The sequence below is a fragment of the Heloderma suspectum genome, chromosome 4 (genome assembly GCF_057233095.1).
Source record: "Heloderma suspectum isolate Gila_16-S chromosome 4, 16-S_ref, whole genome shotgun sequence".
Classification (NCBI taxonomy): domain Eukaryota; kingdom Metazoa; phylum Chordata; class Lepidosauria; order Squamata; family Helodermatidae; genus Heloderma; species Heloderma suspectum.
Genome location: NC_139461.1, coordinates 65230879 through 65248793, shown reverse-complemented (window position 1 = coordinate 65248793; position 17915 = coordinate 65230879). Strand labels below are relative to the sequence as shown.

At 43.7% G+C, this 17915-nt stretch overlaps 1 protein-coding gene across 8 annotated transcripts in view; it reads left to right on the top strand.

The window, feature by feature from the left end:
* Positions 1-3: 3 nt before the first annotated feature.
* LYN (LYN proto-oncogene, Src family tyrosine kinase) overlaps positions 4-17915 on the top strand; it is a 65463-nt gene continuing 47551 nt past the window's right edge. For 3 of the 8 annotated variants that reach the window (XM_084849502.1, XM_084849498.1, XM_084849495.1), the window contains exon 1: positions 4-252. Coding sequence is in view for 1 of the 8 variants with exons in the window: in XM_084849494.1 (XP_084705620.1) it covers positions 17522-17643 (122 nt within the window). In the remaining 7 variants the exon portion in view is untranslated. Of the gene's footprint in view, positions 253-1456; positions 1537-17423; positions 17644-17915 lie in introns of those variants that run through there. The other 5 variants (XM_084849499.1, XM_084849494.1, XM_084849497.1 and 2 more) reach the window with 5 other exon arrangements.

Genomic DNA, 17915 nt, shown 5'->3' with positions numbered 1-17915 from the left:
GCCGCAGCGCAAGGCGAGCCCCAGCTCGTGAAAGACGCGCAAGTTCCTCCCTGCAGCGGGACGGGCAGCTCGGAGATGAGCCTCTCCGGGTCGCCTTCGACGGGGTTTCAGTTCCTCTGTTTTTAAGAGAACGGACCCGCTTCGTTCTCGGCCAGGCGCCTGCTGCGGGGTTGGGCGGCTGTCTCCCCAGCCCTGGGGCTGAAGCAACAGCGGACTTAATTCGCTGAGATCAACCCGCCCCGGCTCAGGAAAGTAAGTCTTCTTTCCCTCCTCCGTTAGTTTAGCTTTTGTTTGGGAGACTCTTTATTTGTTCGGGGAACTGGGAGATGGCTGGGGGTGAGGGTGTGTTTTTCTTAAAGGGACGAAGTCCTGGTCTGCCCGCCATAAACATCTCGCTGAACTTCCCTCCAACAAGGATCTGTACTTGTGTGACCAGCCAGATTCAACCTGGATCCCCCCCTCCCACACACACACACTGCTCGAGTTAGTTGCTGCTGTTTTCAGCCAAATAGCAAATCATGTCCTCTAGGGAAATCCAAATCTTGGCTATTGCTTGCTCATAATTTTCTCCAGGTGGTGGATGTCCCTTGAAGGAGTGTGAGGCATTTTTTAGGGCGGTAATAGTGTAATCTTTTTCTGTGTCTACTCAGAAGTAAGTGCCATTGAGTTCCATGGGGCTTCCTCGCAGGTAAGTGAGCACTGGATTGCAGTATAAATTGGGTGTTCGTGCTTTGATGTTGTCCGGCACCACCTGGGCTCATTCTCTCCTAAACCAAAAAGTATTTTGTGTCGAGCGCTTTCGTTTTAGTTTACCCACCCAAACATAATGTTCAAATATCTTTGTCCTTTTCACTGAGGAATAAAAAAAATCTCATGAGATGTGTGCCTACTTAAGCAAAAGAAGTGGCCGGCCATGGGATTCTAGGTTTGTTACAGGAGCGTTTATATATTGTCGGGATGGGGGCAGTGTGATAGAATGGGTAGAGCATTATGGGGGATTCGGATCCCCACCCTTTGTGAAGTTCCCAGGGGTGGCTTCGGACAAGCCTCTTTCTCTAACCTCCAGCCCTATCTCATAAGGCTTTTGTGTACATAAGTCAGATAAGCACCTTGTACAACTCAGCTGTAGAACTGAATAATAATAGTAAGGGGTCACAAATATAGCAAGGAAGGTTGATTTGTATCAAGCCCTGAAACCTGATAGCTCTCCCTTCCTCTGTGTCCCTTTTAAAATTAAAACCTTCAAAGCAACCTTCAAAGCAGTGTAACGTGAACCATATGGAGGGAGCACATTTCTTTAAAAAGAGGAAGTGTGATACTAAATGGGCAGTTTGTGCGTCTGACCCCTACAGGAACTTTTATTAAAACAGCAGATAAAACGTATGTTACAGTACATTAGTTAAAAGGAAGTCAGTGTTATTTTCAGGGTGGCTCACTTTTCCTTTAGCCCTGGGGGAAGGGGAGTTTATACAGTTCAATCTCTCATGTGGTGTTGATGAATTTGTAAGGACATCTGATGCTTGGTTTGAGAGCTTTGTAAGTATTGCTCATATTTTCCAGTCTTCGTGTTTCTACTGTTTGATTCTTTGCTTTAAAAGAGTATTTTGTGAACTCATCAGATATTGATATACTACAGTCTATTTTTTTCCCTGTAGGGACCGTGCCCGAAACCCAAATGATACATATGTAGGCTTAACATTGATATTTTGTGTCACACTTTCTTCAGGAAATCTATTGTGTGGTAAACCAAAAAACTTAATTAAAGCAAAGCTTGTTACTACTTTTTTTACACTATGTATCATCACAACTATCTACTAGTGATGTGTGAAGAAGTACTTCCTTTTATCTGTTCTGAATCTCCCACCGATCAGAGTCATGGGATGACTCCAGGTTCTAGTATTTTGAGAGAGGGAGAAAAATGTCTCCCTATCCACCTTCGCCACACCATGTATAATTTTGTACACCTCTGTCATGTCTACCCTTAGGAGAGGCATTTCAGCCTTTTAGAATTGAGGGAGGCAAAGACCTTACAAAACCCGGGAAACCACCAAATAATCATTGGAGAGGGGCATAGCCATCTGGAGAGCCCCAAACAGGCTGGGTTGGGCCCTCAGATAGGCTGGATTGGACCCAGGCTTGAGGTTCTGCATCCCTGCTCTAGGAGACCTGAGCTGGAGGAGATCCATGGGACAACGGACACTCAGGCTGTGCTTGTGCGCACGCACAACTGTCTGTGGCTGACCTATGTGCCCTCCAAGCCATAACTGCATATAACCAGGGTTTGGAGCACATGACCAATATCATGTGCTCCAAACATCCAGAAAATTGTAAGTGGGAGCTACGTTATGTCTTTAACATTGTGCTAATTTACTGTTTTTGCCAGTTGATTACTTTGAAATACTATAGACATTATTGCTTTTTAACAGGGTTTGAAATGTGCCTGTTTCATTTTAGAGAAGGATAGGCAAATCGCTCTTGTGTGGCTTATGCTGACTGTAGATTGGAAATGAACTTTTTATTCAAGTTTTAATGCATTCATAATTGATAATGGCAATGCTTTCCCTGAAAATGGACAATGTCACAGATTTCTGCTCCCCAAAAGTGTTTCTTATATGCTGCTCCTAGACAGTTATATGAAATCACAGGACAATATTAGAATGTATGGACCTAATAATTGTTAAACTACTTTAAGATTAACTGTTTATTTTGCCAAGGCAAGATAAATAGTGACTAGCAACAGACCATGCTTGAATAGATTTCCAGGCTGCTTTCTGCCTTTCTGTGGGATGACTAGAGTGGGTGAAACCAATTTGCAGGGAACAATATGGTAATGCACATGCATGTGACTTGTATCAGCATACATGTGCCAACAACATTTCCATCCTGGAGAGAACTTGCGAAAAGCACATTAGCTTTTTCTGAATGCTTGTTGAGAAATCTCATAAGTGTTGAGCCAGTTCCAAACTGAGCCATGGGAAGTTTGCCTATTGCTACCAGAAGCAGGCTGTAGATTTTTGCCTTTATTGCTTCCTATAATACAGGAATGGTAACTGTTTTAACATCTGGTCAGCTGCTACATCAACTGGTACAGTGCATGTTGTGTCTAAGGACCATAAAGCCATCCGGTTGCTAAAGAAGGTGGCTGTGGCTAATTCTTTTCACACTTCCTTTTTGTTGAGGTTTCATTATGCATGTTAACACCAGCAGGAAATCCAGTGTTTTAGATAAAATTCTTTCAACTACTTCGGCATTAAAAGGATGCAGACTTGCTAAGTATAGGCCTCTTGGCTATTGTGTACTAAATACTGAATCTTTGTCATTTTGCCTCCGTAAACATATCCATCATTTTATTTGGATTAATGTTACAGTCTTCCTTTCTTTTTTTCTTTGCCTATGGTATTACATGGAAGTTAAACCCCTAAGGTAGCTCTGGTCAAAGGTATATATGATGGTTTGTCTTTTCCCATATTAACCCCTACCTCCATGGATTAAGATCTATTGATTATTTATTTATTTATTAAATTTATTAATCACCCATCTGGCTGGTCACCCAGCCACTCTGGGCGATGTACAACATATAATAAAACAGTTTAAAACAAAATTCTATAATAAAAACATTTTCTAAAATACCCTAAACCACCCCAAATGCCTGCCTGAACAGCCACATTTTTAATGCATGGAAGAAGCTCATTAAAGAGGAGCCATGATGAGTTTCTTAGGGAGGGAGTTCCACAGAGTGGGGGCCACCACAGAAAAAGCCCTCTCCCTTGTCCCCACCGGTCTAGCTGTCCTGGCTGATGGGACAGAGAGAAGGCCATCCGAGGCTGATCTTGTTAAGCGGCCTGTCTGGTGTTGCTGGAGGCGCTTCTTAAGATAGGCTGGGCCGGAACCATACAGGATTTTAAAGGTCAAAACCAACACCTTGAATTTGGCCCAGAAAACAACTGGTAACCAGTGCAACTCCTTCAGCACTGGAGTGATGTGATCTCGCCGGCAGCTGCCTTTAATCAGGCGAGCTGCCGTGTTCTGTACCAGCTGCAGCTTCCGAACCATCTTCAAGGGTAACCCCACGTAGAGTGCATTACAGTAGTCTAAACGAGAGGAGACCAGGGCGTGTACTACCGATGGGAGCAGATGGTTGGGAAGGAAGGGGCGCAGCCGCCGTATCAGATGGAGTTGATACAGCACTGTCTGGCTCACAGCTGACACCTGAGCCTCTTTGGCAGCTGGGAGTCCAAAATGACCCCCTGGCTGCGGACCTGGTCTTTCAAGGGTAGCCGTACCCCATTCAACACCAGGTCAACATCCCCCAGCCTCCTCTTGTCTCCCACCAAAAGTACCTTGGTCTTGTCAGGGTTCAGCTTCAGCTTATTCCTCCCCATCTAGCCACTCACCGTCTCCAGACATTTGGACAGGGATTCTACGGCCAACCTTGGTGAAAGATTTGAACAAGAGGTAGAGCTGCGTGTCATCATACTGATGACACCGCACCCCAAACCTCCTGATGATAGCCCCCAGCGGCTTCACATAGATGTTAAATAGCATCGGGGAGAGGATGGAACCCTGTGGCACCCCACAAATGAGTGGCCATGGGTCCGAAACCTCCTCCCCCAGTGCTGCCCTCTGGTACCTGCCGGAGAGGAAGGACCGGAACCACCGCAATACAGTGTCTCCAATGCCCGACCCCTCCAGGCGGTCCAGGAGGATACCATGGTCAACGGTATCAAAAGCGGCTGAGAGGTCGAGGAGAACAAGGAAGGAGCATTCACCCCTATCCAGAGCCCTCCTCATATCATCCACCAAGGCGACCAAGGCCATTTCTGTCCCATGCCCAACCCTGAAGCCCAACTGAAATAGGTCTAGATAATTGGTTTCTTTCAAGTGTGCCTTCAACTGCATTGCCACCACCTGCTCTGCCCAAAAATGGCAGTTTTGAGACTGGGTGAAAGTTGTTCAGAACTTGGGGATCCAAGGAGGGCTTCTTTAAGAGTGGTCTTATCACTGCCTCCTTGAGGGCTGATGGCATCACTCCCTTCTCAAGGGAGGCGTTCACCACCACCCTGATTCCCTCACCCAGTCTCTCTCTGCAGCTCATAATGAGCCAAGATGGGCAAGGATCAAGTAAGCAGGTGGTCGGCCTTACAGATGAAAGCACCTTGTCCACTTCATCAGAAGGAAGAAGCCAGAACCCACCCTACAAAATCAGTTTGCCACAGGCCGCCTCTTGCTCACTAACTGTATCCACAGCGTGTGGAGTAACACTCCTTATCCGATCAATTTTATCTGCAAAGTACCTTGCCAAGGCCTCAAAGGAGGCCTTAGAATGCTCCAGCGGTTCCGGAGCCACAGGACCGACCAGGCTCTGGACCACTTGGAACAGCCCCCTGGGACAGCACTCTGCAGATGCGATAGAGGCAGCATAATATTCCTTTTTTGCTGCCTTCACCGCCACGTGATAGGCTGAAGATACAGCTCTAGCCCGTGTCTGATCGTCTTTGGAGCGAGACTTCCGCCACCGGTGCTCTAGCCGTCTCACCTTCTGTTTCAGAGTTCGTAACCGTGGATTGAACCATGGTGCAGTCCGAGCCCTGTTCAGGGGGAGAGGGCGTTTCAGAGCCACCCGATCTAATGCTCCAGTGATTGCGGCATTCCAGCCACCCACCAGGGTCTCGACCGAGTGGCTGTTGAGGCCCTGTTACAGCTTCTATGGCCAAGGAAGAAAAGATTGTCCTCTATTAGGAATACTGCTCTATCCGTGATGGTTCTGTGAAATTCCTTTCAGAGGCAAACTTTCCAGATCTACTCCCGCTACTCTATTAGAAAAATATAACAATCATGTTTATTCTGTCAGCCCTTTAAACCTGTTAGTTTAGTCTATATGTGCCAGTATCTTCTGTAGGTGTTGTTTTGTTTTAAAACAAACTTGTAATAGCTTTTATTGTTTTATGTTTGATTTGGTTTTGACCAGTTTTTATTGTACACTGCTTTGGGAGCTTTAAAGCTGAAAAGCAGCCTATAAGTAGAAATAATAAATAAAATCAATATTTGGTTACAACATTTTATCTTGGCAGTGTCTGCTTTCAGTATGTCGCTGTACATTCTGGTTGATTAACCTCCGGCAAGACTGTATATGTTGATATTTGGATTTACATGAAACGTTTATTTCACAGTGGGAAGAACCATATTATTTGGTAGTTAGGCTTTGGAAAGGATGAATTCCAACTTGAAGTGTGTTTGGGATAGGACGATACCAAGTATAGGGAATGCTAGTGGCATGATCCTGCTGCATTGGGATAGGCTTGGTCCTAAGTCACTTTGCACCAGCAAAGGTCAACAAGACCTTTTAAGTTGGTGGGGGGCTGGGGGGCTGGATAGAGTTGGGGGTGTGGTGGTTAAAGAGTGAAAGCTAGTTGGAATTATGTGCTTGCTCACCGGTTGATGACAGCATAATATGCTTGCAATATTTGTTTTAATTCATGGGATTTTTATCCTGCCTTTCACCAGATGTCCTCAAGGCAGCTTGCAATGTAAAAAACTAAAATACAATAAGAACCACACAAAACAGGAAATAAAAAACAGCAGACAAAACAATAGAGCCATCAATTAAAAGTCCAGGTAAAGGCAGTATAAAAGGCCATTTAAAACAGTTTCCGATACATCAAGCTATTAAATGCCAAAGAGAACGGGATGGACTCCATCTGGCACCTAAAAGCTAGCAAAAGAGAAATGGTATAAGTTAGACTTTCTCAACTTGGGGCCCTCCAGATCAGTTGGCCTACAGGTGGTATCATTCCCAGCCACAATGTTTCCCCCAGCCACAATGATGGAAAGGATTCCAACTAACTCTCAGTCAGTCATGACACAACAGCAGGTAGGGAAGTTAGCTGGCACATATCAAGACATATAGTATGGAGCCATATCCCTCTGCTGCCATATCTAGAGAATTGGGAGCACACAACTTTAATCTTGGTGATGGGGCAGTTTGTGCAAACAGCCACGGATTTGCAAAAGAAATGAAGTTCAAATGAGTAACACTTGTCTCATGCGAACCTTTACAGCAGGGACGGGGAACGTGTATCCTTCCAGATGTTGGCAGACTGCAGCTCCCATCAGCATAGCCAGTGGTGATGGATGATGAGAATTGAACTCCAACAACATCTGAAGGCCACATGTCCCCCATCCCGGTCTTACGGGTAACCTATTTCAGGACACAACATGCAAACATTTGCTAGGAATCTTAGCTCCGCTCCTGGGGTAACTGGGCATTGGTGAAACATTCCTCACTAATTTAATAGATGGCTCCTTGTGTGCTCTGTGTGGGGAACACTGCTAAGTTTGCACTAAGGAGGCCCCTGTGGAAAACAAAGCCCCAAATCCAGGTAAACTACCACCATGCATCGGTGAGGCAATGAGGTACCAGTGAATGCCGGGCACTCTATTGGTGAACGCCAGGCACTCTGCTCCACCTGTTGCCAAAGCTGACCAAACACTCATGACTCAAGTGTAGTGGCGAGTGGGGAGTAGGGATGGCGGAGAATTCCGCCACGGACTCCAATGAGGCTGGATTCTAAGAATCAGTACCCCCGGAGTCCGTGGCGGAATGGACTACTCAGCTCCGCCACCCCACGAAGTTCGTGCCAGCTGGATCCTACCTGCAGCCGACTGGGTCCGTGTCCGTTCGCTGCCGGTCTGCGGATGCAAATGGCATCTGGTGTAGTGGACGCCATTTGTGTCCCTGCTCTTTGCCATGATAGGCTCCGTAAAGATTTACGTAGCCTATCACGGCAAAGAGCAGGGACCCAAATGACGTCCGCTGTGCCGGACACCATTTGCGTCTGCAGACCGGCAGTGGACGGAAGTCTGGCAGTGGACGGACCCAACCGGTGGCTCAGCGGACTCGCCATGGAGCAGAGCTGGCTGGGGAGGATTCCAGGGGGAGGAACGGATTGCTTCCCCCCCCCCCGCTGACCCCCAGTGGACCCAGGTGAGTAGGATTTGTACACCCCCAGTGGGGAGTGGAGCAGATTGTACTGGGGAAATAATCAGCAGATCCTGGCAGTCAGCCTGATGAGCATAGGGCTGTGTACAATGGGATGTTGGGAGCTGAGCAAAATTATAAAGGATCATGGAACACTTAAGTATCAGACAATTACCTAGGTAAGGCTATTGGTTCATGTGCCTGGTGGCTATCACACTGTTCCCCTCTCAGGTACATTGGTGGTCTAAACCAACCCCATTCCATGGAGGGGACTATGGCCAGAGTCAAGCCTGTTCTTTTCTGTTGAGCTTCCACAGAGCTACTCTCCTTTCCATGCTAGGCTATGTGACTAGGATCTCTACATCCGATGCATGGATAAAGGAAGAGGGCATTGCCTGGACTTGGCCCATGGAAGAGGTACCATCATAGCTCTCTCTTGTCTGTTCCTGTGGTTGTGTGGTCAAGGTGATGTTCTCTACTGTGGGAAGCCTGGTGGTTTCTAGTTTAGCTGCCTCTCTCTTTTCCATCCAACTTTTGCTTCCGGTAGGGTCACCAAAAAAGCAAGTTTTGCTTTGTGGAAGGCGCATTCTTTTCTCCCCTGGGTGGGACTTGAGCCCACACTTCCTGCTACCCATCTCATTGCCTTTTCCCACTGATCTATTGGGTAACTCATGGTTCCACCTCCTGTGAGCTTGGTTCTGGAGCTTCTCCTGGAAAGTTTCTGGGTTCTACCTGTATGCTGTATGACCAATGGGCCATGTGAAGCATCTGATGAAGGAAGCATTGTTATATGTTCCTGGAAGCATGCTTTTGCATTATGTGTGCATACTGGGTAGAGTGCTGTTATGGCTTTCCTGTAATCATCATGTGGTGTTTGGTGCCCGAAATGCATAGTTAATGGGGGGATTTCCTTAGTGTACAATCCTCGGTGGCAGTGGAAGTGTTGCTATGTTTGCTTTTCTTTTTACAGTCATTGAGCTCTTTTGTCTGCTGCTGTGAGTTCACATAACACTCTAGTCCCAAAGTAGTAGCTGCTGGGAAAGCAGGGCTATAGGGTGTCCCCAGCGTGAGCTAGAAAGCCCCCAGTTCAAATCTCAGCTTGACCATACACTTGTGAGGTGGCCATCAACAAGGCATTATTCTCCCAGGGTCAGCCTCCTGGTGTTAGGCTCCTGGTCAACCCAAGTCCAGGGGAGATATTTTTGGAGGAAGAGGATTAGGATTCCTTTGCAAACCCCACTCTGACAGAAGAGATGGGGTAACCTGAGGAGTCCTGTTGCAGGTATGCTTTTCCTGAGGCCAAAGAACCCCTTCAAACCCATCCTGAGTCCTGATGTGGTTCTTGACTCTCTTCCCTTGCCCCACGGCTCTCCAGAGCAGCAGTGGAGGCCTAGGTGGGACATTCAGGAGTCATTGTCAGAGCACCAACCTGGTCACCAGAGACCCTCTTGGCTAGGGGTTACTCAGGAGGAAGGGTCTATTTGAGAGCAGAACTCAATTTGTGGGGAGGAAAGCTCAGCTGTAGCCAGTGAGGAAGTACAGCAGCTGCAACTGCTGAATGTGTACAAGTCCTCAGTCTTCTCAATCTTTGCTGGGCTAAGAGTCCTCATTCAGATCCTTGTTCCAGCTGTATGCTCAGGACACCTGGGCTGCAACACAGGGATAATGATGCTGACCTGCCTTACTAGGGATGGGCAGAAGGTATAGATCACCAGATGTTTGGGACTTCAACTCCTAGAAGCCCTTGCCATCATGGCCAATGATCAGGAATGCTGGGAGTTGGTGCCTAAAACATCTGGTGATCTATTTTCTACCCACCCTTGCCTCACAGGGTTCTGGGAAAGATTGCAGAGTTCTTTATACACCCTAAACTGCTATCTGAGTGCTAAGTATTACTATTTAACTTAAACTGTGGATTTAATATTTAAGTTTTTAAAATGCCTTTGGATACTCTCTGCTGCTAATCTTGTAACAGCCTGTAGTGTATCCTGTATTGGAGTATGCCTCTAAAAGCAATAAAGAAAGGGTTAGCACACTGTCAGTCATAGCAACTTATCAAATTTTGTGATTTCTTCATATTGTTCAGCTGTTAATGCAACATGGAGAGGGGCTTCCATGACATATGCTATGTAGCTGAACTTTTTTTTAAATGTTCTTTAACTGCTGTCAACTACACTTTGTACACACAGGCATCTTTGACATGCAAAACATCTTCCTTAGGGGAGAACGGAGGATGCAGGCTGTGTTTAATTTTGCTGAAATCTCCTTCTGATTATGCTTGCTGTCTAAATGCACAATTTCCTGACTTGATAACTTCTCAGCATCATTCAGAGTATTTCTATCAGGTTCGAGTTGAATACTCCAGCAGAAATGGAAAAACTGTCAATCCTATGTGTGTTTCTGCGTTCGTGTGTGTAAAGCAACTGTCAACATCCAAATCACATTGAGGAATGCCACTGAACTGAAACGCAGTAGGTTGGACTCCCCTTTGCTAGTGGAAATGGATGATACTGAGTGATCACAGCAGGAATGGAAAATGGAGGCAGTCCTTGTATCCTTCTGTTGTGACTCAAAGAGTTGATGTTCCTGTGCCAGCAGCTACAAGGAGCAGCAGGGCCGTGGCTCAGTAAAGCACATGCTCTGTATGAAAAGAAAAAGGTGTCATGGCCAATTCCAAGTATCTCCAGGTAGAACAGGCACAGAGCCCTCTCTGACCCACTGCCAGGCAGTATGGACAATATTGAGTTAAATGGTCCAATAGTATAGGCAGCTTCTTAGTAATGGCGTAGTGTTGCGTAGTTGTAATGGGCCATCTCTTCAGGACCAGCTCTAGTTCTGAGGGGGGATTTGCTCCACACTGGGGCCAGTGTAGTGGGGCCCAGAAACTTTCTGGGAGCATGAAGATGATGGCAGCTACAGCCTCACCCAGCATTTCTCTTTACAGCACCATCCTGAGATGTGCCACACTAAAAAAAATTTAAATTTTAAAAAAGAAAAAGAGGATGTCAGTGACTGCTGCTATGCTACATTGGCTGCTATGGACCTGGCATTAACCCCGCCATGCTAGATTCTGCTGCCGGTAAGCCCTGTCCTCTGTGGGTGGCTGCCCACCCAAGTTTCATGGGGAAGTTTCCTTGTAATATGGCAGAGTGGTGGGCTCTCTTTTTTTAACTACTGTTAAGAAAACCTCCACCATTTTGGTTATCCTACAATGCCCCTAGATGTTGTGTTTGTATGAGATATCATGAGAAAAATATCACAAAAGCATGGTGGCCACTATAAAAAGATGGCAGTGCCTACTGGCAGCTGTCGTGTTTCCTCACAGTGCCTTGGACTGGTGCAACAGCCGGTCATTGAAAAAAGTTTAAAAGCAAGGGGGGAAAAACAGAAAGCCTTAGCTCGGGTTTTTGGAGAAATCCAAAACTGATTCAAATGACTTTGGATTTCTATGAATCCAACCTGCAGATTCTGCAGCAGAATGTGTTTTCTGGGTTGGGTGGATTCCATGGACTTGGGGACCTGTTTTTGTTTTTCACTTTTTGGAACTATACGCAAATTCAGTTCTATGAAAATACAAAAATTGCTGGAAAATATGCAAATATATGCACTATTAAAACACGCACACAAAACACAGTCTTATACATCTGATCTGTCTTCAGCCTCAGCTGTGTAACAATCTTTTTTGGTGCACTTTGCTCATTGTTTGTACACTGAGCTAAGAAAAATGCGCAAAATGCCAGTGAAAGTTCCATAAATTGTGGCAGACATCTTTGCGTACTTTTCTAAAAGGGGAAAATAATCTGATTCTGTCAATGAGTGGACAGCGGGCTGAAAAATGCCTTACAATCTGTGAAACCCCCACAGAACGGATTAAACAAAATCTGTAGATCTCTACCCTCAGCCACTTTGTAAGGGTAAGTAAGGTAAACAGCAATCCCGCCCCCCGACCCAAGTTTGGAAGATTTCCCTTCCAACACAGGTCACCCAACAAATGATTGAAAAATAAATGTTGGGTTCAGCTCTAGTTTGAAGAATCAACTGGTAATGGCCACCATGCAATGACAAAACTGGTGTTAACACTACTGCTCTGAAATAAAGTGAAAGAAAATGATTTAGGATGTTATGGTGTGTGTTTATTTTTTAAAATATCATTTTGGTAGAAAAAGACCTGTAGATTTGAAGCAGAACACATGACTTACATGGAGAAGGCCCTAGGTTCAATTCCCAGCATCCCATTTTTTTTAAAAAAAAAGACAGATCAGATGTATAAGACTGTGTTTTGTGTGTGTGTTTTAATAGTGCATATATTCGCATACTTTCCAGCAATTTTTGTATTTTCATAGAACTGAATTTGTGTATAGTTTATAAAATATAAACTCCTAAACTAGGAGTTTAGATAGCAGTCCTGGAAATACCTCTATCAGAGACCTTAGAAAACTGACAATACTGGCTAGAATTTTTATCAGGTAGCTCCAGGTGCCCATCCCATCTCATAAGAACTCAGTTTAGATCTAGGTTTCAAGCCTATGTATTTCTGAATAAACATATAGGATCAGGTTGTGCCATGTGCAGTGGTGGAGCGCTATGCAAAAGCAACTTGTAGGATACTACATTATAGTCTAGCTTTTGCTAGGATTAGTTGGCTCAATACGTCTGTCCATCAGGTGTTTCATTTGCTTTACTTGTTTATATTGGCAGTACAGCTTATTTGCAGTTCAGACCAGAGGTCAACTTAAAGAAGACTGGCTCTGTCTTGGAAATATTTACTTCCAGACATATGCTTGATGGTTTGTTGTTTGAGAGAAAACGTCCAAGACTTCAGCAAATGCTGAAGCTCTGTTGCTCAACAAAATGTGCTATGGTTTCCATAATATACATATGTGATGGTGATATGCATATCAGTATTCCTTGTGAACAAAGTAGAAGTATGGTTCCAACCACTTATTTTGTTTTATTCTGTGGTCACTGTATAGATGAATTCAATGCTGCTGTTAGGCAGACAATCACTTTCAGATCCTCCTTATTATGTGTGAATCATCTGCTATCGGGCAACTACCTCTTTTTTCCCCTCAAATAATGATGGTGTGACTCAAAACCACCTGATTTATGAGATCATTACCTATATCTACCTATATATTTAATGAGGAGCACTTCCCCTTTAGAGGAAAGAATGCTTTTCTCCTTGGAAGAGCACTGTAAGATGTTGGCTAATGCTATAACAGATTAGTTGTTGGTCTAGTTGCTTTAAACTTTGAAAGAACTGTCCAGGAGGTCATCATTTCCTTGGATGCAGAAAAGGCCTTTGACCAAATTCATTGGAAATTTATTTTTACCACATTGACTTATTTTGGTTTTCCTATAGAATTTTTGAAATGGGTTAAAATCTTATACTCACCTCCAAGAGCAAGAGGAATAACTAATGGTTTATTTTTGGCTTTTTTGTACTTGGGCAGGGCACCAGTCAAGGTTGTCCATTTTCTCCATTGATGTTCAACTTACGTTTGGAACCCCTGATATGTGCTATTAGACAAAATAGTAGTACTCATGGATGAGTCCATTCTCGTTTAGAATTTAAAATTAGCCTTTATGCTGATGATCTTGTGTTGTTTATCTCAAAACTCCAGTTGTCGGTTCCAGCTTTGATGAAATTGATTAATACCTTTGGTAATTTGTATGGCTATTCAATTAATTGGTCAAAGTCAGAAATACTGCTGATTGGAGATAGGGTATACTCTAGTGTATTAGCCAAATGGCAATTTTGACAGTGTCCAGAGTTCATTACTTACTTAGGAATAATTATCCCTAGAGATATATCTCAAATTATTAGCTTAAATTTAAACAAATTGATTAATGATATTTAATGAGATATAGATAGGTAGCCATCTTTCAAGTTGAGTTTATGGGGTAAGGTTAATACATTTAAGATGAATACTATACCTCAAATTATTTATAAGTGGGATCCCTATACTTATACCTGGCAAATATTTCAAAAAAAAAATAATGCTCTGTTTTGTAAATTCTTTTGGGGTTCCTTTCCACGAATAATATCTTTGAAAAGGATGCAACTTCCAATTAACGAAGGCGAGTTCATTTTTCTGGATCTTGCTACATATCATTGGGCTTATTTGTTGACCTGTACTAAATGTTGGTCTTTTTCACTCAGATTTGATTTTCCACCTTGGTCAGTGTTGGAATCTTCTTGTCTGGAGCCTCTCTTTAAATGGATGGCATTAGGTTCTCTAAGGCTGACAGAGCTCCTCCCACAATCATGGCAGTCAGTGATGTGTGGCGTATAATGTCACAGCAATTACACTTTGACCCATTCTCCCATGCCAAATTGACTTTATGGGAAATCCAGATTTAAGAATGGGGAAAAAATGTTTTTATGGTGGACCTGGACAGATAAAAGGATTTTTACCCTGGATCAACTAGTGGGTGTTGATGATGAGTTTTTGCTGTTTACAGCTTTGAGAGATAAATTTGGTTTGCTTGCTACAGTGGAATGGTAGTATTTGCAACTGAAACATTTGTTAGCACCTAGATTTGGTCCTGCTGCTTTTACTGCTTCGAAGTCTCCTTTGTTACTGGAAATACTTACTGAAGCTGACCATGTATATCGACCTACAATTCATGTTTATAACTACTTATTATCAAGGAACAAATATGATACATGTGGTTTACAGCCGGAAGGGAATAGGAAATTGGAACATCCTATTTTGTTTAATCAGTAGACCGCCATTTTGGCATCTGTATTGGATATCTCTATGGATCTTCGGTTACACCTTATTCAGCAAAAACTTTTGTTTCGGGTCTACTCGACACCACAACGTCTCGTCTCTTTAAGAAAGGCTTGTCAAATATGGCTAATTGTTGGAGGTGTAATGTAGTCAATGCTTCTCTTATTCATATGTTTTGGAAATGCCCAATAGCTGTCTCCTTTTGGGAGGAAGTTATTATATGGATCAATTTTGTATTGGAAAGCTCTTTTATATTTACTGATGTAAACATTCTCTTAAATTACTTACCTGTTTTTTGGGATGTGACACATGGTCAGTGTACATGGATCTTTCACGCCTTTATGGTTGCTAAAAGACTGATACTATGATACTGGAAGGATAAAAGCCTACCGCCTATAATGCAATGGATTGAAGACTTAACAACTCTAGCAAGATTTGAAAGAGCGTAACTTACAGATAGGCGTAACTTACAAATGAACTTATATGTGGATATCTGGTCTGCTTTTACTGAAGTTTATGTGTAACCTATTTTTTTCTGCTTAGAATATTGTAATATTTGAAACTGAGGATTTTAGAATATGTTCTTACATTTTTTGGGTTTTTTTATGTTTTTTGTTTGTTTTGTTTTGGTTAAAAAAGAGAAATTTATTTGTCTTCTGACTGATAGTAAGGTAACCTATATTGAATGGATTAGTAACTTTCTTTGAAACTAGTACTAGATATCTTGTCCTGTCTTAGTATTCAATATTTAAATTTGGATCCCCCCCCCTTTTTTCTCTTAATATACTTTATAATGTAAAGTTTACAGTAACAATTGCCCTTGGCTTTGCCTTGTGGATTCAGAATTCCTCTCAAGAATTCTCACTTTGTCTCAATTCCTTTGGCTCTATGCATCTTGGACCACAATTTTAAGGAGAGTAAATGCAAAGCTTGGTTAGCCCCTTGTATTAAATAAGAGGTGTATCAACTTCAAGTTCCTGTTTTTGTAGCCCAATTGAGACAACAATCCAGTGTACAATAGACCTATGGAAGGGGGTCCTGCCCTCAACCTCCACACACTGATCGAACCTTCTGAGTAGAACCTACCTACAAGCAAAACTTCTGCCCTGCATACATCTCTACCTGTATCTTTATGCTAGGAGTTACCCTGAGTGAGTGTTTCATGTTCTCTTAACAAATGAGAATCTGCCTTATACTGACCATGATGACTAGACCATCGCCTTGTATGGTGTAGTCAGACTAGTTTTCTTGAGTCTTTTTGAGCCCTGATACCTGAGAGCTGTTTAACTCGAGATGCTGGGGACCTTATAATGCAAAGTATATGTTTTAGCATTGAGCTATAGTCCCGTTTGCATGATGATTCTTCAGTCTGCATGTGAAATGTGTGTTAGTCCAACTAAATCAGCCCTTGGCTTTTCGACACAATATCATATTGTTTTCTTCCTCATCCTCCTATTCATGGAGATGTATTGCTGAGTGCACAGATGCTGGTGTAGCAGACCTCGTGTCATGCTTCCCAAAGCAATGAGATTGCTTTAGAGCAGCCACCCATCCCTTCCAGATACTTTGTACGATGCCTCCTATTATCCCTGACCACTGGTCATGCTGGCTGGGGCTGATGAGAGTTACAGCCCAAAACATCTGGAAGGCACCAGGTTGGAGAAGGCAGCTTTAAAGAAATGTTGCCATCAATAGTTGCTGTTGAAGATAGTTTAGCAATATACTGGACTTGTCTAGTTGTCATGCTAGAGGAGAAAGACCTAATCCGTTTGTAATCTTGTGGCATGTCTCTTGACTACAAGCTGGAGGAGTTGACTTTTTCAAGCCTCTTCCACCTCATGACTTTCTGCTTAAAGGGTTTATGTAGAAATGTTTGACTTCTGAAAGGAAGGTGGGAAACATAGGTTAAGAGAGATGACTGAGTTCCAGACGAGGAAGTGAAAGTTTCTGTCCTAAACTGGAAGGGGGAACTGGAGAAACCTATATCTGGAGCTCAGCCAAGTTGGTTGACTGAAGAATTAGTAATGTGATAGCTTGCAATTGTGATCAATACTTTGTTGGTAAAACATATGCAAGCTTTTAAGTGTTCTCAGTCTTTGTGTCCTGGGCTGAAGGCCTAGGGATTCACCCTTCACCATGGGCACTCATTGCTTCTTGAAGCATTCTCAAAAGGCGGATATCTATAAAGAGAGAGGAAGTGGCTAAAAGTTTTCACAGGTGTGTCTGGTTCCTTCCCAAATAGACACATCCTCCTCCTATGCTGTTACTTGCTCTGTGTTGTCATCATATGTTCTTCCAGTGCAGAGAGAATTGTTGTACTACAACTTCCATTACCTGTTGTCTGTGCAGGCTAGGGCTGATGGGAGTTGTGGTGCCCTCCAAATATACTGGACTACATTGGGGAAGGCTGCTCTATGGATTGTCTGTAGTTGAACTGAAGCACTTAAACTCCTTTGACTCTATAAACATATTTGATGTGTGAAGAAAAGTGAAGTGAGCAAACAAAGGTTCTAGGGAACTGGAGTAACTGAGTAACAATTCTACTGTTATTGTGCCCACTCTCAGGCCAAATTTTACATGATGGTGGCAGACCTGGTTTTTTGTGCATCCATCACAGTCACATATAAAATGGGTTCCCAGCTTTTAACAGTAAAAGCAGCATGTGGGAGGAGACTGCTGTGCCCTCCTGTGCTCCCTCCCCTCAGTCCTTTGCTGAAGGGACTTTTTCTATTCCTGGCTCACTTCCTGTATTGGAACCAGGAAGGAAGGGAAGTGCCTGGGACAACTGACTGCTGGGAAATAACGAATGGGGCAGACATGTGAATTGCGGCCCCACCATAGTTCTGCCTGGTGTGAGCAGGTTCTTGCCCAATTGCATGATACCTCCCTCTCTCTTTTCCTGTTGCTTCCCCCGCAGTTGCTTCATCTGTATCCTTTGCTATGTTTGCAGTTTCCAATCTTTAGCAAGTTTCACTTCACTCCTTTAGAAGTGCAAGCTGTTCTCAGGCAAAGTAAAAGTCTTTTTCAGCTGCAATGAACAGCTCACAGGAGGCATTGCTGGGAGAGGGAGAGATAAGATACTTGTAGGGGGGACATCTACAAAAACAAGAACCACTGCATAAGCAAAGATTATTTGAAATCCACGAGGACGAGTTTACTTATGACCAATCTGGAAACGTGGAGATGTATTTGAGGGAGCC